The 16,732-nt window shown below is 35.1% G+C and overlaps 1 protein-coding gene across 1 annotated transcript in view; it reads left to right on the forward strand.

Moving 5' to 3' along the window:
- Positions 1-15,568, forward strand: part of LOC129230348 (alanine aminotransferase 2-like) — a 73,628-nt gene extending 58,060 nt beyond the window's left edge. The window contains exons 9-13 of the mRNA XM_054864746.1: positions 934-1,042; positions 3,981-4,046; positions 5,696-5,851; positions 10,020-10,132; positions 14,566-15,568. Coding sequence (XP_054720721.1) covers positions 934-1,042; positions 3,981-4,046; positions 5,696-5,851; positions 10,020-10,132; positions 14,566-14,656 — 535 coding nt within the window. The 3' untranslated portion in view covers positions 14,657-15,568. The remainder of the gene's footprint in view (positions 1-933; positions 1,043-3,980; positions 4,047-5,695; positions 5,852-10,019; positions 10,133-14,565) is intronic.
- The last annotated feature ends 1,164 nt before the right edge of the window (positions 15,569-16,732 follow it).

The following is a 16,732-nucleotide window of genomic DNA, read 5'->3' on the forward strand; positions in this document are numbered from 1 at the left end:
CACAAGAATATCAAAATGTCCTCCCAAGTCATCTCTTACCAAATGCTGAATTTATTGCTGGAAAATTGGAAATATCAGCAAGACAATGCACCTACCCATTCGAGTAACAGTACACATAATTGGATAAAAGTCAACAATATTGAAACTTTGAAATGGCCAGCTGAGTCTCCAGATCTCAACCCAATCGAGTACTTATTTGGCGACTTAGCAAGAAGAGTTTATGCAAATGGGAGACATTTTACTTCATAAATAGAGCTGAAATCTTCTATCGAAGATGAATGGTATGAAACAGACCCCGAACTTTGTCAAAAACTAATTTCATTTATGCAAACAAGAATATTTGAAGTAATTCGAAGAAATGGCTCCTGCACAAGATTCTAAATGCTTGCATTTCTTTCTTCCTATGCTTTTTTCTAAGTTGGCCTTAAAGCTTTTACTCAGCTCCTTCAGGCTCAAACATTGATCTGTAGTATTTTCTGATGATAAAATAATTACAAATGATTGTTTTGTCGCTTTTTGCTTGTATTTAAGGTTAATAATTATCACTCAAATTATGTTTTGATCCTCAGTTAAAGATATGTCCAATTTCTCAAAAAAATTTGCTGGCCTTAAAGCTTTTGCTCAGACTGTACTGTGTCTGTTTCCATTCACTGAGGGAGCAGTGGGACCAAAGTGCATTTCGTTTTTTTTCTTTTTCTTTTAAATGAATTAGTAGATCTTTCTAAATCAACTTTTATTATACCTATTACAGTAACACATAGTATAGAATTCAAAAGAAATTGATTGCAATGTTTTTTCATATTAAAAAATGTGATTGAATTTTTCCGTCTCACTGTACCCACTCTTCCCCTATAAGTTGAAAGGTCTTATTTCATTTTCAATGTTTTATTTAACCAACTTTATCCTCATAATTTTTGTACAAAATATTTGCAGGTCTGGCTTGAGGTCTGGATGCTGCGAACTCATAAATATTACAGATGAAGTATTAAATGTGTATAAAAAATCTATTTGTGTGAAAATGTGTCCAGGAGTTTTGGGACAGGTAAGCTTCTTATCTTTTAAAATAAAAGCAATTATATTTGATAATTTCTTAGATGACACTTTCAGACTGATAGGTCAGATTGTTTTTTCTTCATTTTGTTTCTATTAAATAAATATCATCATGAAGAAAACAAGCTCTCCGAACCCTTAGTATAATCTATTTGAGAGATCTTACTGATATAGCTGAAGCACAAACGAACTATTTTCAGAAGTATCGTCTGGATTTTGAACTTCTCCAGGAAAGATTCATTATACTCTCTCTCTGTTAATTATTAAAATGCAGACTAACAAGGGAACGATAGGGGAAGCTGCTGTACCCACGGACGGTTGTACCTACGGATGTTGGTCGGGAAATTCCGGGTATAGTCGAGAGAGATCCTAATTGAGGTTCAGTGTGTTACAGCCCTCTCCATTACGCCAGAAAGTTTCAACGCCATCAAACGAACATTTAAGATCCTATCACATTTTTTCGGTTTTAGCAGGATCTAAGTAAAAAAAGATGAGCAATTTCTTTTTTTTTTCTTCCGTCATGGATTATATTATTAATTTTTGTTATAGGTATCATGATTCCCTATAATTTGAAGGTTTTGTTTCTGATTTTTAATGTTGTAAAACTGTGGTTTTGTCGATGTGACTGCCTTGCAAAACCAAAATGGCATACCTTTGTACCCAAGGACACACAACCATGTGTACCCACGGACAGCAATTTTTAGTCTCCTTGGGTCACACCTGAGTCTTCTTACAATGTGAAGAACCTCAAAATGATGCCTTGTCATCAACGTCCGAAATTTGCTTTCAACAATGATGATGAATTTGAAGTAGGGCTTGAAGATATAGTGTTGAAGTAACCCCCACCTGTTGTAGGACCGTTGTCAATCCCACCTGTTTTCATTTGAAGTCGACTTTTCTAGATTTTTGTTTATTTAATCTAAACACAGTTTTTTTTTGTAATTGGTTAACTTTGGTTAAAGGTTACAATTTGCATATAAATTGAATTTATTATGTAGGTACAGGTACATAGAGAGCCATACTATCATGAATCTAGTTTTTTTTTTTTTTTTGTTTAAAAACATATTAATTATTCAAAACATCATTCTTAAGACTAATAACTTTTTAAAAGAGTTCACTGATGTTAAAGATTAAGGAAATTTTAAAAAAGGGGAAAAAACCTTCGATTAATTTTGGAAGTTTAATTTCTGTTGGATATTTTAGTTAATGTTATTTTCAATGGATGTTTGAAGTACGTCAATATAAAATGGCTTATGAAAATGTATTGAGTATAATTGAGTTCCTCAGAACTATTTATATATTATTTTTTCACATGTCCATAGGTACAAAGGCACCTGACCGCGGGGTGAACGCTGAACGGGTTGTTGTACCCACGAACAAAAAAGATGGTTTTTAAGAAATTTTTTTTGAGGTTGAAAGTTTTGAGATTTTCACCTGACAAAAATTGCCAAATTGGATGATAAGTTGTATATTCTGCCAGACTTTTTTTCCGATCGATTATCCATTCCCAGAGATCAGCAAAAAATGAAAAGTGAATTTTGTTCGTGGGTACAGCAGCTTCCCCTACGGATTTGTTTTTTCCAGAAGAAAATTTGAAGCATGGTAAATTTCAGTGCATAGGACAGGATGCGGAAAGTTTTAATACACCATTCAATTTTTAGAATTAAATTGGAACAATTCATTCATGGATATCGAATATAATATAGGAATTGAAAACTAATGCGCTATCCTCATATATATAATAGCCAATTCACTGATCGAGAAACGCTCTGGTGTCATCAACAATTAAACTTGTGCCATAGCATGATAATTTGTTAGTATTTTTCGGTAATGTTTAACATGCAGGGAAATGCTTTATTTTGACAAGGCTGAACTGGATCCGGTAACCTAACTGTTTTACTGGAAAGACAGATTTTAGGACAATGAAGAAAAGAAAAGGAGTTCAACAATGAACGCTATCTACTAGAGTTTAAGGTTCCTTAACTGGAGTTAAGGTTGAAATTTCAACTATCAAAACAATCACCTAACAGGCAATTGCTTCGTTCAAATGTAGAAGCAATTTTCAACCGTCATACCTTGACAGGCGATTTCCTAGTTTAAAGGAATGATCAATGATTACCGAAAAGTCTCATGTGATCGGCCCCAACTCTGATAAACAAAGGTTCGCTCCGCTGCTACGGAGCTATGTTTCTTTATTCATGGCAACCCGGAACGCATTTTAACACCTTTTACTCAGCTAGGGACCTTGTAGTTATTTTAGGACTTCTGATTGACCGTCCAACGCAAAGACGTCGGCCATGTTTTTCTCCCCACACACGAAATATACCATTGAAATATTCGCAACTCCAGAGCTCGTATAAGTACCTTGCGGTGATTAAAAATACTACAGAAAAAGGTAAAACATTCCATTCCGCGTGTTTTCTTTGGGGTATATTACATGCTTCAGACAGTTTATGGTGTAATGTAATGTCAGAAGAATAGAAAAGAAAGCTTCCCACAAACACGATAAAGAATCGCTGTCATTCACTAAGCCTCAAAGCAAGTTATAAGTTACGGCGTGCGTTTGTTTTACCTTTTTCATCCACCATTAGACAGTGGCTGCAGCGCCCCCTATAGTTTATTGGAGTTGCGAATACCATTATATGCTGTAATTCAATCGCGTATTTCTCAAAAACGGGAATGTTGCGAAAAATTATAACCCCACAATCGATTTCATCGCCCCCTTGATACATATATAAAAAGAGAACCATGTTTATTTCTTTTTTCTGGTAAAACAATTCCTTGCCGTTCCCTTGAAGCATGGTTTTGTAAAATATTTCAACTTTCACACAAACTAATTATTTCACTATGTAGAAATATTTTTGTGCATTAGAAAGAGAATTATAACAGCTTAAGAAACCTAAGCCATTTATTTTTTGTTAACATTTTAGATTGCTTTTGACTGCATGATTTGCCCACCCGAAGTTAAAGAACCATCGTACCAACGTTTTATGCAGGTAAGCGGACTCTTTTCCATTAGAAATTTGTAGCATAGTTTAAACCAAACTTAACAATAGTTTGACAAGAACAACGTATACCAAAAAGCTACAAACTCTTTTAAACCCTTTTTTCATGCATCTAAATACAGGTTGTTTGAGAAAGAACTCCCCTACTTTGAAATGGCAAAACAGCAAAGCCGTGTAAGATAGAAAGGTGAAACAAGTTGTATGTTGCACCAGCGCTCTGGAATTTTTTTATACAATGGTTTTCATAAGTTCAAAAATTCAGAGAGCGCTGCAGTCAAGTGTTTTTTAATTGGTGAATGAGAAAGAACTCCCTTACTTTAAAATGAATTAACAGCAGAACCGTGTGAGATATAGAAAGGTGAAACAAGTGGTATATTGCACCAGTAGGTATGGAATTTTTTTATACGCCGGTTTTCGAAAATAGTTCGAAAATTGGACATCAGAGTTTGGACACAGTTAAATGTTTTTTATTGGTGCTACGCTACATTGGTGATTAAATTGGACTACAGTTAAACGTTTTTTATTGGTACATGAAAGTATGGCTATTGAACAGAGGTCAAATCTCATTGCCCACATCGCACCCATTGGTTCGATATGGCTACCTTTCATTGTTGTAAAATCATGCAATCGAAAGGTCATATTACTGCTGTGAAAGGTTGCTATATGTTCCCAAATTCAAATTCAACAAATATTTTGACCGGAACACATTCGGTGCACTTTCGAAACAGATTCAGAAACACATTTCAGTGCACAAACAGTGAATTGAAGCATTTTTCTTGATTCAAAGTGTTCCAAACGTATTCCCAATGCGTACTGAGAGTTTGCAGTGAACTGTAGTTGAACATCTGAAGGATTTTATTTGGGCATAAATTTCTAAATTAAAATCCCAAACAATTTTTTGTTGCCCATAAAACTTTGCTTACGTTCGACGACCTTGACCGGTAGCTACCGGTTGGTTAATCTTGGTTAATCACGTGACAGCTAATGATCACGTGCTTCAATCAACCAATCAACAGCTGAAAATGGTAACCGGTGCATTAACCGGTAGATCATAGAACGCTGCGGTTAGTAACTGGTTAGTCACCGGTCGATCGGTTAAGTTCGTCGAACGCAACCTTTAAGATAAAAGTATTCTAAATATATTCATTTCATTTACTGTACACTGTTAAAAAAAAATCCTGAAATTTTATGGTAAAAATTACTGGCATCCATGTTGCCAATAACTTTTACAGTAAAATCCTATTTTACTGTAAAATTTTACGGTAGAAAAAACGAGAGTTAAAAAACGCAGCACGCGAGCAGCAGGTTCGATCTCGGGACCTTCGTATAGGCGGGCGGGCGACGTTGCCGATTACCATGTACCAGTTGGCACACATCGAGTGTGGGGAAATACGGTGTTATCTGCTTCGCAGTGTAAGTCACGTGGTGTAGTGAATGGCGCTGCAATCGTTAATTTTTCTCCGTACAATTTACTGTAATTATTTTTGTACTGTAAACACTCTATTTTTACAATAATATTTACCGTAAAACATTCCTGGATTTTGAACAGTGACTTGTTCATGCATTTCCAAAAGAACTCATGAAGTTGAACTTTCTTATTAAAACCTTGGAAATATTGCAAGGCTATTTTGCTTTTTCAGGAGTGGAGAGATATCATGCAATCCTTAACAGAAAAGGCAATATTTCTGACGTCATCTCTGAATCTAATAGATGGCATCGAATGTAAACAACACACTGCTGCAACTTTCGTCTTTCTTAAACTCAAAATACCTAGCAAGGCTGTGGCAGCAGCTAAAGTATGTAGCTTCAAGTTATGTAGAGTAAAATCTGTACCTCAGAGCCAGAAGGACGCAAGTCCAAAAATTGCGAATTAACTGTCTGACCACGGATTGTATGGAAAGACAAACATCCGTTTTACAGCCGAAAATGGACAAATCTATTATTTTTAGCGATGCCAGCTTTTGCAGAAGCAGAGTCTCATTCAAATGAGCAGAATACACGCATCAAATTTTTACTTTTCTCCCCCATTCAGATTGATTCGTCTCATCTGGACGTTTGAAAATTCCATGCAATCCGTGATTGGACAGTATGTTTATTAGTGCAGTGTATGTAGAAGCCTATGCCACATCGAGGCAAGTGAACGTAATTCTTTTAAAAAAAATCCCTTTCAATTTTTTACTAGGGTTAAAAGAGAGCGCGTCCAATTCTTTGGATGCGCCAGGAAAAAGTTTTTTCTTCTCTCCTGTAAAATTATCATAATGTGACTTAAGTCCTTCTGGCTCTGAGGCACAGAAAGAGCCTTTGCAAAATATTTCTGATCTATGTTCAATAAAAGTTCTAATTTCGATAAAATATTGCCTAATTTTAAATGAAATACAATCAACATTAAAAATTTTTTATCACATAAATAAAAAATGCAAGCTAATTTCGGTAGTAATTGCTTTAAATTTGGAAAATAATTTCTGTTTCCCGATTTTATAAATATGCAGGATGTTTCTAAAGTCTTGGGGTGAGGGATGAGGCTTTGGTCACAAGGGCTTTGTATGAGTGTAAACGGTCTTAATAACCCGTTCTTGTTATGACAAAGGAAATTAACTTTAAAAAAAAAAACTTTCAGATTCAAACATAATTCGTTTTTTATTTATTTTCACCCTTATCTCAAAATAGTTTTCTCCGCCTTAATACATTTCTACGTGTCTACTTTTCGTAGTTCTGGGAAGATAGGAGATTTTCAACTTCGTGCCAGGAGCAAGCGCAACTAGAATTTTTTCTGGGGGGAGGCGGGTCATAACAGCCCTTGTATAGATATACACTGTCATATTAGGCAAAATGTGTAAAAACGAAAGGTTCTGAGGAGGAGGGGTTACCACCAAAACTTCCCTTGCAGCACCCCTAGGAGATATTTTCTTTCATAGACGCCATTTTTAGTTTTCGGTGTTAGCACCACCTACATGCCTTTAGCTAATATTGATCCAATGGAAATAAAAACTTGATGAGATAAGGATCAACATAAAAAAATACACATGCATTTTAAAGTTTTTGTTCTGAATATACGATGACTCCCAAAAGTGTTCGTACACTTTGAAATTTTTTAGTAAAACCAAAATAACGCGAAACTGAATTCGAATATGAATTCTAATATTTTTTCACCACATTCCTATATCATTCTAAATAAAACCCTGTAGTTTTTTCAAAATATTGACGGATCTGCTTTTTGAAATGGGTCAAAAACGAAGAGACAGAGAAATAATACGCCACAAAAGTCATCGTACACTCAAATATTTTCGAATAAATTCAAGGTTAAAGTTATCATATGTCGTTTTTTAATTATTTTTGCATTGTGTTGATCCTTAAAAGTCATTTGGTTTTAATTTTTTGTTTATTTATTCCTTAATATTGTGCTGATTACTTTAAAATGGCTGGTATTCGTAAAAAACCACAAACACCGTTCGAAATTTGAATTTTTTCCTCAGAGTAGTGGTAAATTGGTTTGAAATGTCTCTAAATTAGTTAATGTATTCCATTCTATAGTAAAGTGCTTGATAAAATAATTTTAAAAATAGAATCGGACCGAAAATAAGGTAAAAAAGGTCAACCGGCAAAGTTGACAAAGCGTGATCGGAGATTTACAGTTAAAAAATTTATGAAAAATACACATTTGAGTGCTGTAAAAGTTTCTGCAGAGTTAAATGAAATTTTTTACATTTAATACTCATCTAAAATTGTTCGCCAAGTTCTTTGATTAGCGGGATTAAATGGGACCTCTTCCAGCAGAAATTTTCTTGGCCATGCGAAAAACAGAAAGCTTACGCTTTTCGTCGCAAATCAATGATAAATAAGCTCAAAACAATGATAAATAAGCTTGAAATAACATCTTACTTATAAATGAAAATAATGCAACATTTTTGGTTAGATTTTTGTGTAATTGTAAATAGAAGAAAAAATGAGGAATTTAATCTTAAGAACTTAGTTGAATCAGTTAATCAGGACGGTGAAGGTGTTCTTGTCAGAAGGTGCATATCAGCATCAGGACTTGGTAGTTTGGAATTTATTGATGAAATAATGAACCACGCTGTTCTCATTTAAATATTTTAAAAACCAATTTTAAACTCTTATCCAAAAATTTGGTTATCGGAAACAACTTTCTTTTTTTATCAAGATAACGATAAGAAGCACACGGTTTTCAACATTTGCGTCTAGTGCCTCAAAAGTTGTCCTGAAGTTTAGAAAATACTCCTTCAATCTTCAGATTTGAACTTAATGTAACATATTTAGAGATATCTGGAGGCTAGATTACAAAAATACGGCTTTGAAACGAAAATAGAGCTAGAAACAGTAGGACTCGAAGTGTGGTTGAACACTTACCCAGAAATTAAGCAAAAAAAAAAGAATGAAATCTATTCCCAGACTTTTAAAAGGTGTTGTTGATACTGCATGATATTCTACTAAATAATAACTTAATAAAAAGTTAGATTATTCAATGATATATAGACATTTTTTAAAGTTTACGAAGACTTTTGTGAGATAAAATTTCCGGCACTTTTTGGTTTTTGATTTAAAAAAAAATAAATTTTAATATTTCTTTTAAAAATTTCATGCAATTTTGTTAAAAATTGATCACAGATCTTATAATTAAATACCTATTCCGAAACATTAATTCTAACCAATGGATAGGGTCCTATTTCATTGAAAGTCGTAGGTGTACGAACACTTTTGGGAGCCACTGTATGTTCTTTATCAGTGCAGAATTTTATAAATATCCTGTACAGTAAACTTTCGATTATCGGCGGTCGGATTATCTGCAGTTCTGATTATCCGTGAGTCTTTTCACATTTTTTAAAAACTCATTAAATGTGTTTTAAACTTATAATTGTGTTATTGCTCGTTTGTACCTTTTACATTTTTACATTCAATGTTAGTAGATGCAATGTAGCAATGTTTTAGCTATAATTTAAATGTATGTGTAAGTGTTTTTCATATTTTTAGCTATTTTTCAAAGTAGTGTCGTTTTTTACCTATTATTCGGACTATACGCGGTTTTCGTTTATCCGCGGTTACGTGCCACCCTATTCTGCAGATAATCGAGAGTTTACTGCATATGTAGAGAGTTACATCTCTTCCCCTAATTTAGTTTTAAGTTCTCTTAATATTGCCTTGAATTTTTAAATTCTCCCAGTTTTTCCTTTTTCTCAATACAGTCGAACCCGCTTATAACGAGCAACAAGAACCCGAATTTAGCAATGAAATCAGAAAGATTAGGTTGGTACAATGTTAAGTCTATGGGAATAAAACTCCCTTTAACGAGCAAAACCCGCTTAAAGCGAGCAATATTTTTGTGATTCGTAAAATTTCTATTGACTCCCCCCGCAGAGTTTATCTTTTCTTGGAAAGTTTCTTTAGCATTCCGAAGTCAATTGTAAGTTAGTGATGACTCATTTATTCTGAGGAAAAGTGATGACTGGCCTTGTTTTTACTTTGTGGAGTAGAAAAGCATTCGAAAATTGTATAAAAGTTGACGACAGTGTTCCGAGGATATTGTCGCTCAAAACCAAGCTAATGTAGAGGATAAAAAATAATGAAAAACGAAGACGATAACGACAAATTAATGTGAAGAAATGGAAGCTAATCAATTTTCAACATACTTAATGGCTTTTGTGAGGCAGAAGAAATTCAAACATTTTCGAAGCCAGGGATGAAAATGAGGATGTTTGTAGGGCCATGAATTTTCCTTAAACACAAAAACACAAGAAAAACAAAGAGTTCAAAGCAAATTAATCAACTTCTTTGATACTACACAAAAATAAAAACGCATTGCCACTGTGCATGAATTTTGACGATTTTTTTTTTTTTTTTTTGCAACCTCGTTTTTTAAGAGCACTTGGTTATAACGAACAAATGTCGTAACCCCCTCGCACTTGTTTTAAACGAGTTCAACTATATTGTTATGTTTATGTTTTATTTTAGGGAAAAGGACAAACACCGGATACATTTTATGCAATGCAGCTGTTGGAAGAAGCTGGAATTTGCTCCCTACCAGGTTCACTATACGGACAGCTACCTGGAACACATCACTTAAGGTATGCAGACAAATTTCAAGGCAAAATACAAGAATTGATTCTAAAAATAAGTAAATTAATAAAATAATGAAATAAAATGATCTTAACGATATGCTACTTGATATTAATTCAGAAAACATCCCAGTATTCTATACGAATAACATTTTATTTGAAAGAACTTATTGTCATGGAGCATCTTTTAGGATTAGGGCTGCAGACCTTTAAAGTACGCAGACTACGCAAAATGACAACATGTGTGTTACATTAATAAGACAATGATCATGAGAATGCAACGTCGAACTACTGAAATGTCTGCCGTCTCATGAGGAAACTCAATAATAACAGGATTATGTTTGCAATGCAAACGCTTTTTGCATTACCGTAAACGCGGGATACTTTGGCCCACATTTTGGAATTTTCTCCTCTTTTTTCACACACACAATAATTTTATAACTATTCATATTTCCAAGCTGTGGAAACTTGTTTTACACATCAAGAGATCTCTTAATTTAATTTTTGAATAGTGATCAGTTTATTTCCAAGTATTTTTACCCTTTATTATTGTTTTTTATTTGGGCCAGTCTTACCCTTGCGTTTGGGTTACTTTGGCCCAAAGTGGTTTTCCCTGTTTTAACTCGTTGTAGACCTAACTAGAGTCAAAGATACGTATATTCATACGAAAACTATTTATTCGAAAGAAAAAAAACATTTTAAAAGAAGTTTGAGTAGCACATTTTTAAAAAAAAAAAGAAAATTATTATTATTATTATCATTTTTAACTATACCTAGTGTGCGTATACCTAATTATTGTTTCGGAAATTGCTGACAGAAAACGGTCATATTTTCATTAGTTTTAGAGGTTGAATAGTTTTACTAACCGAACACCATTCGTAAAACAAAGGATCCTAAATTGTCGGAGAAATAAACTTGCTAAACTTGCTGGTGCGTTCCCAACGTTAGCTCCTTCTTTTCATCCACAGCTATACCTGAAAACCTGAGCTCATTCATTCTACAACAACAAAATAACTTTACGACAATTTTAACGAAATTTGTAAGAAGTAAATGCTCCTAGGTCAACTTTTTCTAAACCTACTACAACTTTCAGTTCCTCTTTATTTTTCATAATAAAAGCCATGTAACCGAGCCCTGATGAACTGAGTCTGCAATCTCTCTCTTTATCCGTTGCCGAGAATTCTAGGTTTTTTCTTGCGTTTTTCTTGTTTAGAGTCTCAATTTTAGCTATTCTTTACTTTTCCAAATCTCTATGGCGGACTTTTTCAAGTTTTTATACTGAGACAAAGTAGGTCGCAATATTTAGGTTAAGAGATATGTTGTCATTGTCAAATTAAAATAAAAACGAGCTGATGTCTGCATCACATGACTTAATTTTACTCTAGTTTAATGTCATTCCCCCATTACTGGCAATTTTAATGTGATTCAATAGTTTACTCTCTAAATATCACCAACAGTGGCCAAATTAAAACAAATTTATAAAAAAAAATCGCCAAATTTGTAAAACTTGGCGACCAAAAGACTGGCGATATATCGAGAGTGTCCGCCAAGTTATAACACCACTTGAGTTTACATCGAAATTAACAATGATTTACCCCCAAAAAGGGGCAAAAGACCCCTTTAAAAACACGCGAATGCAATCAAAAGGGGAGGTGCACAACTAGACCTCACTAGGAGTCTACGTATCAAATTTCAACTTTCTAAGATTTAACGTTCTAGAGTTATGCGACATACATACGCACATCCGCATAACCGCACATACATACATACGTACATACAGACGGCACGAGAAAATTCGTTGTAATTAATTCGGGAATCGTCATTATGGATATTTCGCATGTCTATACGTTCTTACGTACTTATCCACGTGTGGTCGAATCGAAAAAGAACTCAATATTAATTCGGGGGTGAGTAAAACGGAAATTAAGGTCGATTTTTGAGTGAAAATATTTCGCGAATACAATACTTCCTTTTTTCTAAAAGGAAGTAAAAAACTAAACAGAAATGAGAAGTACAACTATACTACGGCTTAGACTGTTAAATAGTACTTAGAAATAAATACTTAAAAAGCTCTTAGCTAATGTAGGACTGTTTCTACATAGAAAAATTTGAGAGGTTATGAAGACACATGTTAGCACAAGGAGCGCAGAACCACTGGTGTCGCTTCTTGGACAGAACTGCTTGGTACACATTACTGAGCGCTTGGGGGCGCTCTCTAGCGGTTTCTGTCAAAATATGTTTAAAAACTGCATCCTGAAGGTTAACAGAGAACTTTGTATCTTTTTCTCCATTTGGGCCAAAGAAGGACCCTAAGGACCAAAGTAGCCAGCGTTTACGGTACATTAACGTACAAGTTTTATCTACTAGTATTAAAATTCGACAGTTTGTATCTTTTTATGTATGTATCTGTGTTTGTCATTCAAACTTCTCGAGAGTGCCAGAGAATTAACAACCGAACGAGGTATCAATAGATTCGTAATTTTTCGGGGATCATGTTTGATCAAGTTGCATCATTGTACAACTTCAATTAGCGGTCGAGGCTAGCAGTATGCTGATTTTTTTTTTCTTTTTAAGAGATCAAAGAAATCTGGAAATCACTCACATTTTTATGGTTTTATTCCCACATAGTTATTGCAGCTCTCCATTTAAAGCAAACCTCAAAAAAGTATATATATATATATATATATATATATATATATATATATATATATATATATATATATATATATATATATATATATATATATATATATATATATATATATATATATACAGTCCAGTCACATTAATGTGACCACCACGTACTTTCCACGTCAGAGTTAAATAACCAATCACAGAAGGCAGGTGGCAGCACAGTGCAGTTGAGCATATATAAAGGGTGTGTGAGGGCTTCGGAAAACATTTCAATCGTTGGCGTAATGCAGAAACGAAGCGATTTATCCGATGTCCAAAAGGGCATGATCATTGGCTTTCGGGCTAAGGGTGGAAGCATTTCCGAAACGGCTGAGTTTGTGAACTGTTCGCGTGCCGCCGTGGTAAAAGTGTACCGTGCATGGCAAAATTTTACTGTCCAAAATCAGCGACGTGGCAAATGTGGTGCACCACGGGCCATAGATGACAGAGGCGAACGACGGTTGCGGAGATGCGTTCTGGCAGATAGACGGGCTACCTTTGAGCAACTGACCACCAAAATGAACCAAGAGGCTACCAAAAGTGTCTCCCAAACTACTATTCAGCGAACATTGCTGCGTCCGGGCCTCCAAAGCAGACGCCTGGTTCGTGCACCTATGCTGACTGCTGTTCATCGACGACGAAGGCTAGAATTTGCACGCCAGTACAGCAGCTGGACGTCCACTGAGTGGCGACAGGTAGCGTTTTCAGATGAATCGCGTTTTATGCTCCATCGGACAGATGGACGCGTTGGCGTATAAAGCGTGAAACCTCTGAAAGGAACCACCCTGCAGCCATTGCCGGAACGGTTCAAGCTGGAGGCGGGACATTATGGTCTAGGGAATGTTTTCCTGGCATTCTCTGGGTTCACTGATCATTGTGGAAGGCACGATGGATCAATACAAGTACGCATCTGTCCTTCCGGACCATGTCCACCCCTACATGCGCATTGTTTTTCCTCAGGATAATGGCATCTTCCAGCAGGACAATGCAAGGTGCCATACAGCTGCCAGTGTACGTGCGTGGTTCGAAGAGCACCAGGATGAGTTTACCGTCTTCCCCTGGCCAGCAAACTCACCTGACTTAAACCCAATCGAGCATCTGTGGGACCATCTCGATCGAGTTGTTCGCGCCATGGATCCTCAACCGCGTAATCTAGCACAGCTGGCCACGGCATTAGAGTCGGCATGGCTCAACATCATAGAGAACACCTTCAGGGACCTAAGTGACTCTCTTCCTGCACGTCTCGCAGCAATCCGCTCTGCGAAAGGTGGTTATTCTGGCTTTTGACAGATGGTCACATTAATGTGACTGGACTGATATATATATATATATATATATATATATATATAAATAGTTATTAGTAGTTATATATATATATATATATATATATATATATATATATATATATATATATATATATATATATATATATAGTTTTTCCTAAACTGGCAATTTTTTTTAAATGTATAATTATAATATTAAAGTTGGCTGCTAGATATTATTAAAAGTGCAACGTAATTGCTAATTGTTAAGAATCTATTGTTATTATTGATATACATCGTTTTTTGGAATAATTTTGAGCCATGCCAACTCAATTTTATTGAGCTCCTACATTATTGTATACCAACGAATACAATAAAATATGAGTGAGATAGCTTAAAATAGAAAAATCGTGATTCAAACTTGCCTCGAATTACTGCGCATAATTTATTTTAAATATTTCTATTTAAAAAGAGAATACACTTAACTACTGATTCTTATCTTTTCAGATTAACCATCTTACCAGACAAGAAAACAATACAGGATATGGTAGAAAAGATCAGAAGTTTTCATTCGAATTTCATTCAAATGTATAGTTGAGTGTGAATTTCTTTACACACAATGTAAGAAAGTCTGTACAAAATGCTGTTCACGTTATTTCACATTATGCATTGAAAGATCAGTCTATTCTTGAAGTTGAATGTAGCTAATGTGGAATTGAGAATGATATGCTAATGAATGTTCCAAAGTTAGCATTAATCATAACTGTCAAGGAATTTTTTTCTTCATTATTTATTTGTTCACGGTCGTCTAGATATTTAAGGGAAACTTTATATTAACCCTATAGAAAACTATTTATATTTCCTGAAGGAATAAACGAAGATAATAAACACATCTTTGGCAAAACAATTTATAGATCGTTTACATGCAACTTGATTTATATTAACCAGGAAACCATACAATAGTGCAATAATGAAAAAAAAGCAGCATTTGAAAGAGCATATAGTAAAACATGTTTCTGGATGTATACATTATTTGCCCTCTTGCCCCGTTAACCGAATATAAGGTCTTAAAGTTGCCGAAATTTTGAGAAAAGTCTCCAAATTTAATGAGTTTCACAGAATAATGGGAGATATCTTTCACACACTTTGCAGCTTAATGTCCTACCACATGCAGACGGCAAAATGGTCGACTGAAATCGGCATCTTTTAATTCTCGCCAAACCTTTAAAGTTGGGGACTTTTCTTAAAATTTCGGCAGACTTTAAGATCTGATATCTCGACAACGGAGGCACGTGGGCAAATACTTTTTGTGCCAAAAAAAAAAAGTCTCAATGTATTTTTTCGATTGATTCAACTTTTTTCCTTATGAAACGTGTGCTTCTACTATTAACGTAATTATTTGCTGAGATGAATCTGAAAAGGATGATCTGACTTTGAATTGCAATATTTTTTTACTGGACGTAATGGCAAAAAGTGCAAAACACTCGCCAATCATTAATGATATTGTAAATGTTCTTTGCGTCCACCGGCATATTTGGATTCGTCAAAATTATATAGCTGAGCCATGGGAAAATGGTGAATGAACTAGAAGCGGAAACAGACCACTTCATTTCGTAGTAGGTAGGATCAGCGAGAACGCTCTAGCAGTAAAAATCTTGACTGCTTGCCTGTTACGCTATAGTGCCTAGAACGAGGTGCCTATTGAACTACACGGAACGGAAATGGTGCCTTTGTCTAGGCACTATAGCTTCTGCTTCCAGCTCATCCGCCATTTCTCCGTGGTACAACTATAAACGAATCTACTTATCGTCTTGACGTTGTGTAAGAAGTGCACGAGGCAGGGGGGGGGGCATCTTAATATGGTAGTTTGTATACAGAAAAGGTGTGTTATGACTGGGAAAATAGAACTTTCGTAATACAACTTGATAAAAGCCTTAGCACATTTTGTTTTTTTGCATTTTGTACAGTTCTATCACGAATATTATGGTACAATATCAGCTCAATCCTTTAAATATGCCCTGTAAATCACAAGAAGTGGATGCTTTGTGTCGTGCCGCAAGAAATTTTTTGTGAATTTACAAATGTCAGCTGCAAAAGTAAACGTCTTGGCTCTGACTTTTAGCAAGAAACGCCAAAAACTGCTGTCTATTTTAATCAAACGAAAAAAATATTTCCCACTAGCTTTTACAGCATTAGTTTTATTTTAAAGACATTACATACGAATGATTTTTAGATTTTTGAGCCCATATAAAGCCTCACTACATTCTTAAATTCTACCATAAATGAAACGTTTCTGCTAAGACCGAGTAGCAGGGCTGTGGAGTCGGAGTCGGAGTCGAAGAGTCGGAGTCGGACTGATTTTGGGGTAAAGGAGTCGGAGTCGGAGTTGTTAGAAAACTTGCCGACTCCGACTCCGACTCCGGGTTTCTTTTTTTTTTTTTTCCTTTTCACTGACTCTCCTTGCATTTTTTAAAAACTGACTACCAATTGGTTCAATTACATGTATAAAAAGATACTAATGAGAAAATAACTGCCATTATGGCAATCAGCTAGCCTGAATGCTTACCGAACTTACTGTAGCCGTCCTCTAGTTTGCTTGCCTTTTAACTTAACTAATAGCGACTGTCAGCAAACGGTTTTGTTGCCTAACATTTTCAAGTAATCACTTTCAAAT

The sequence above is a fragment of the Uloborus diversus genome, chromosome 9, assembly GCF_026930045.1.
Source record: "Uloborus diversus isolate 005 chromosome 9, Udiv.v.3.1, whole genome shotgun sequence".
Lineage (NCBI taxonomy): Eukaryota > Metazoa > Arthropoda > Arachnida > Araneae > Uloboridae > Uloborus > Uloborus diversus.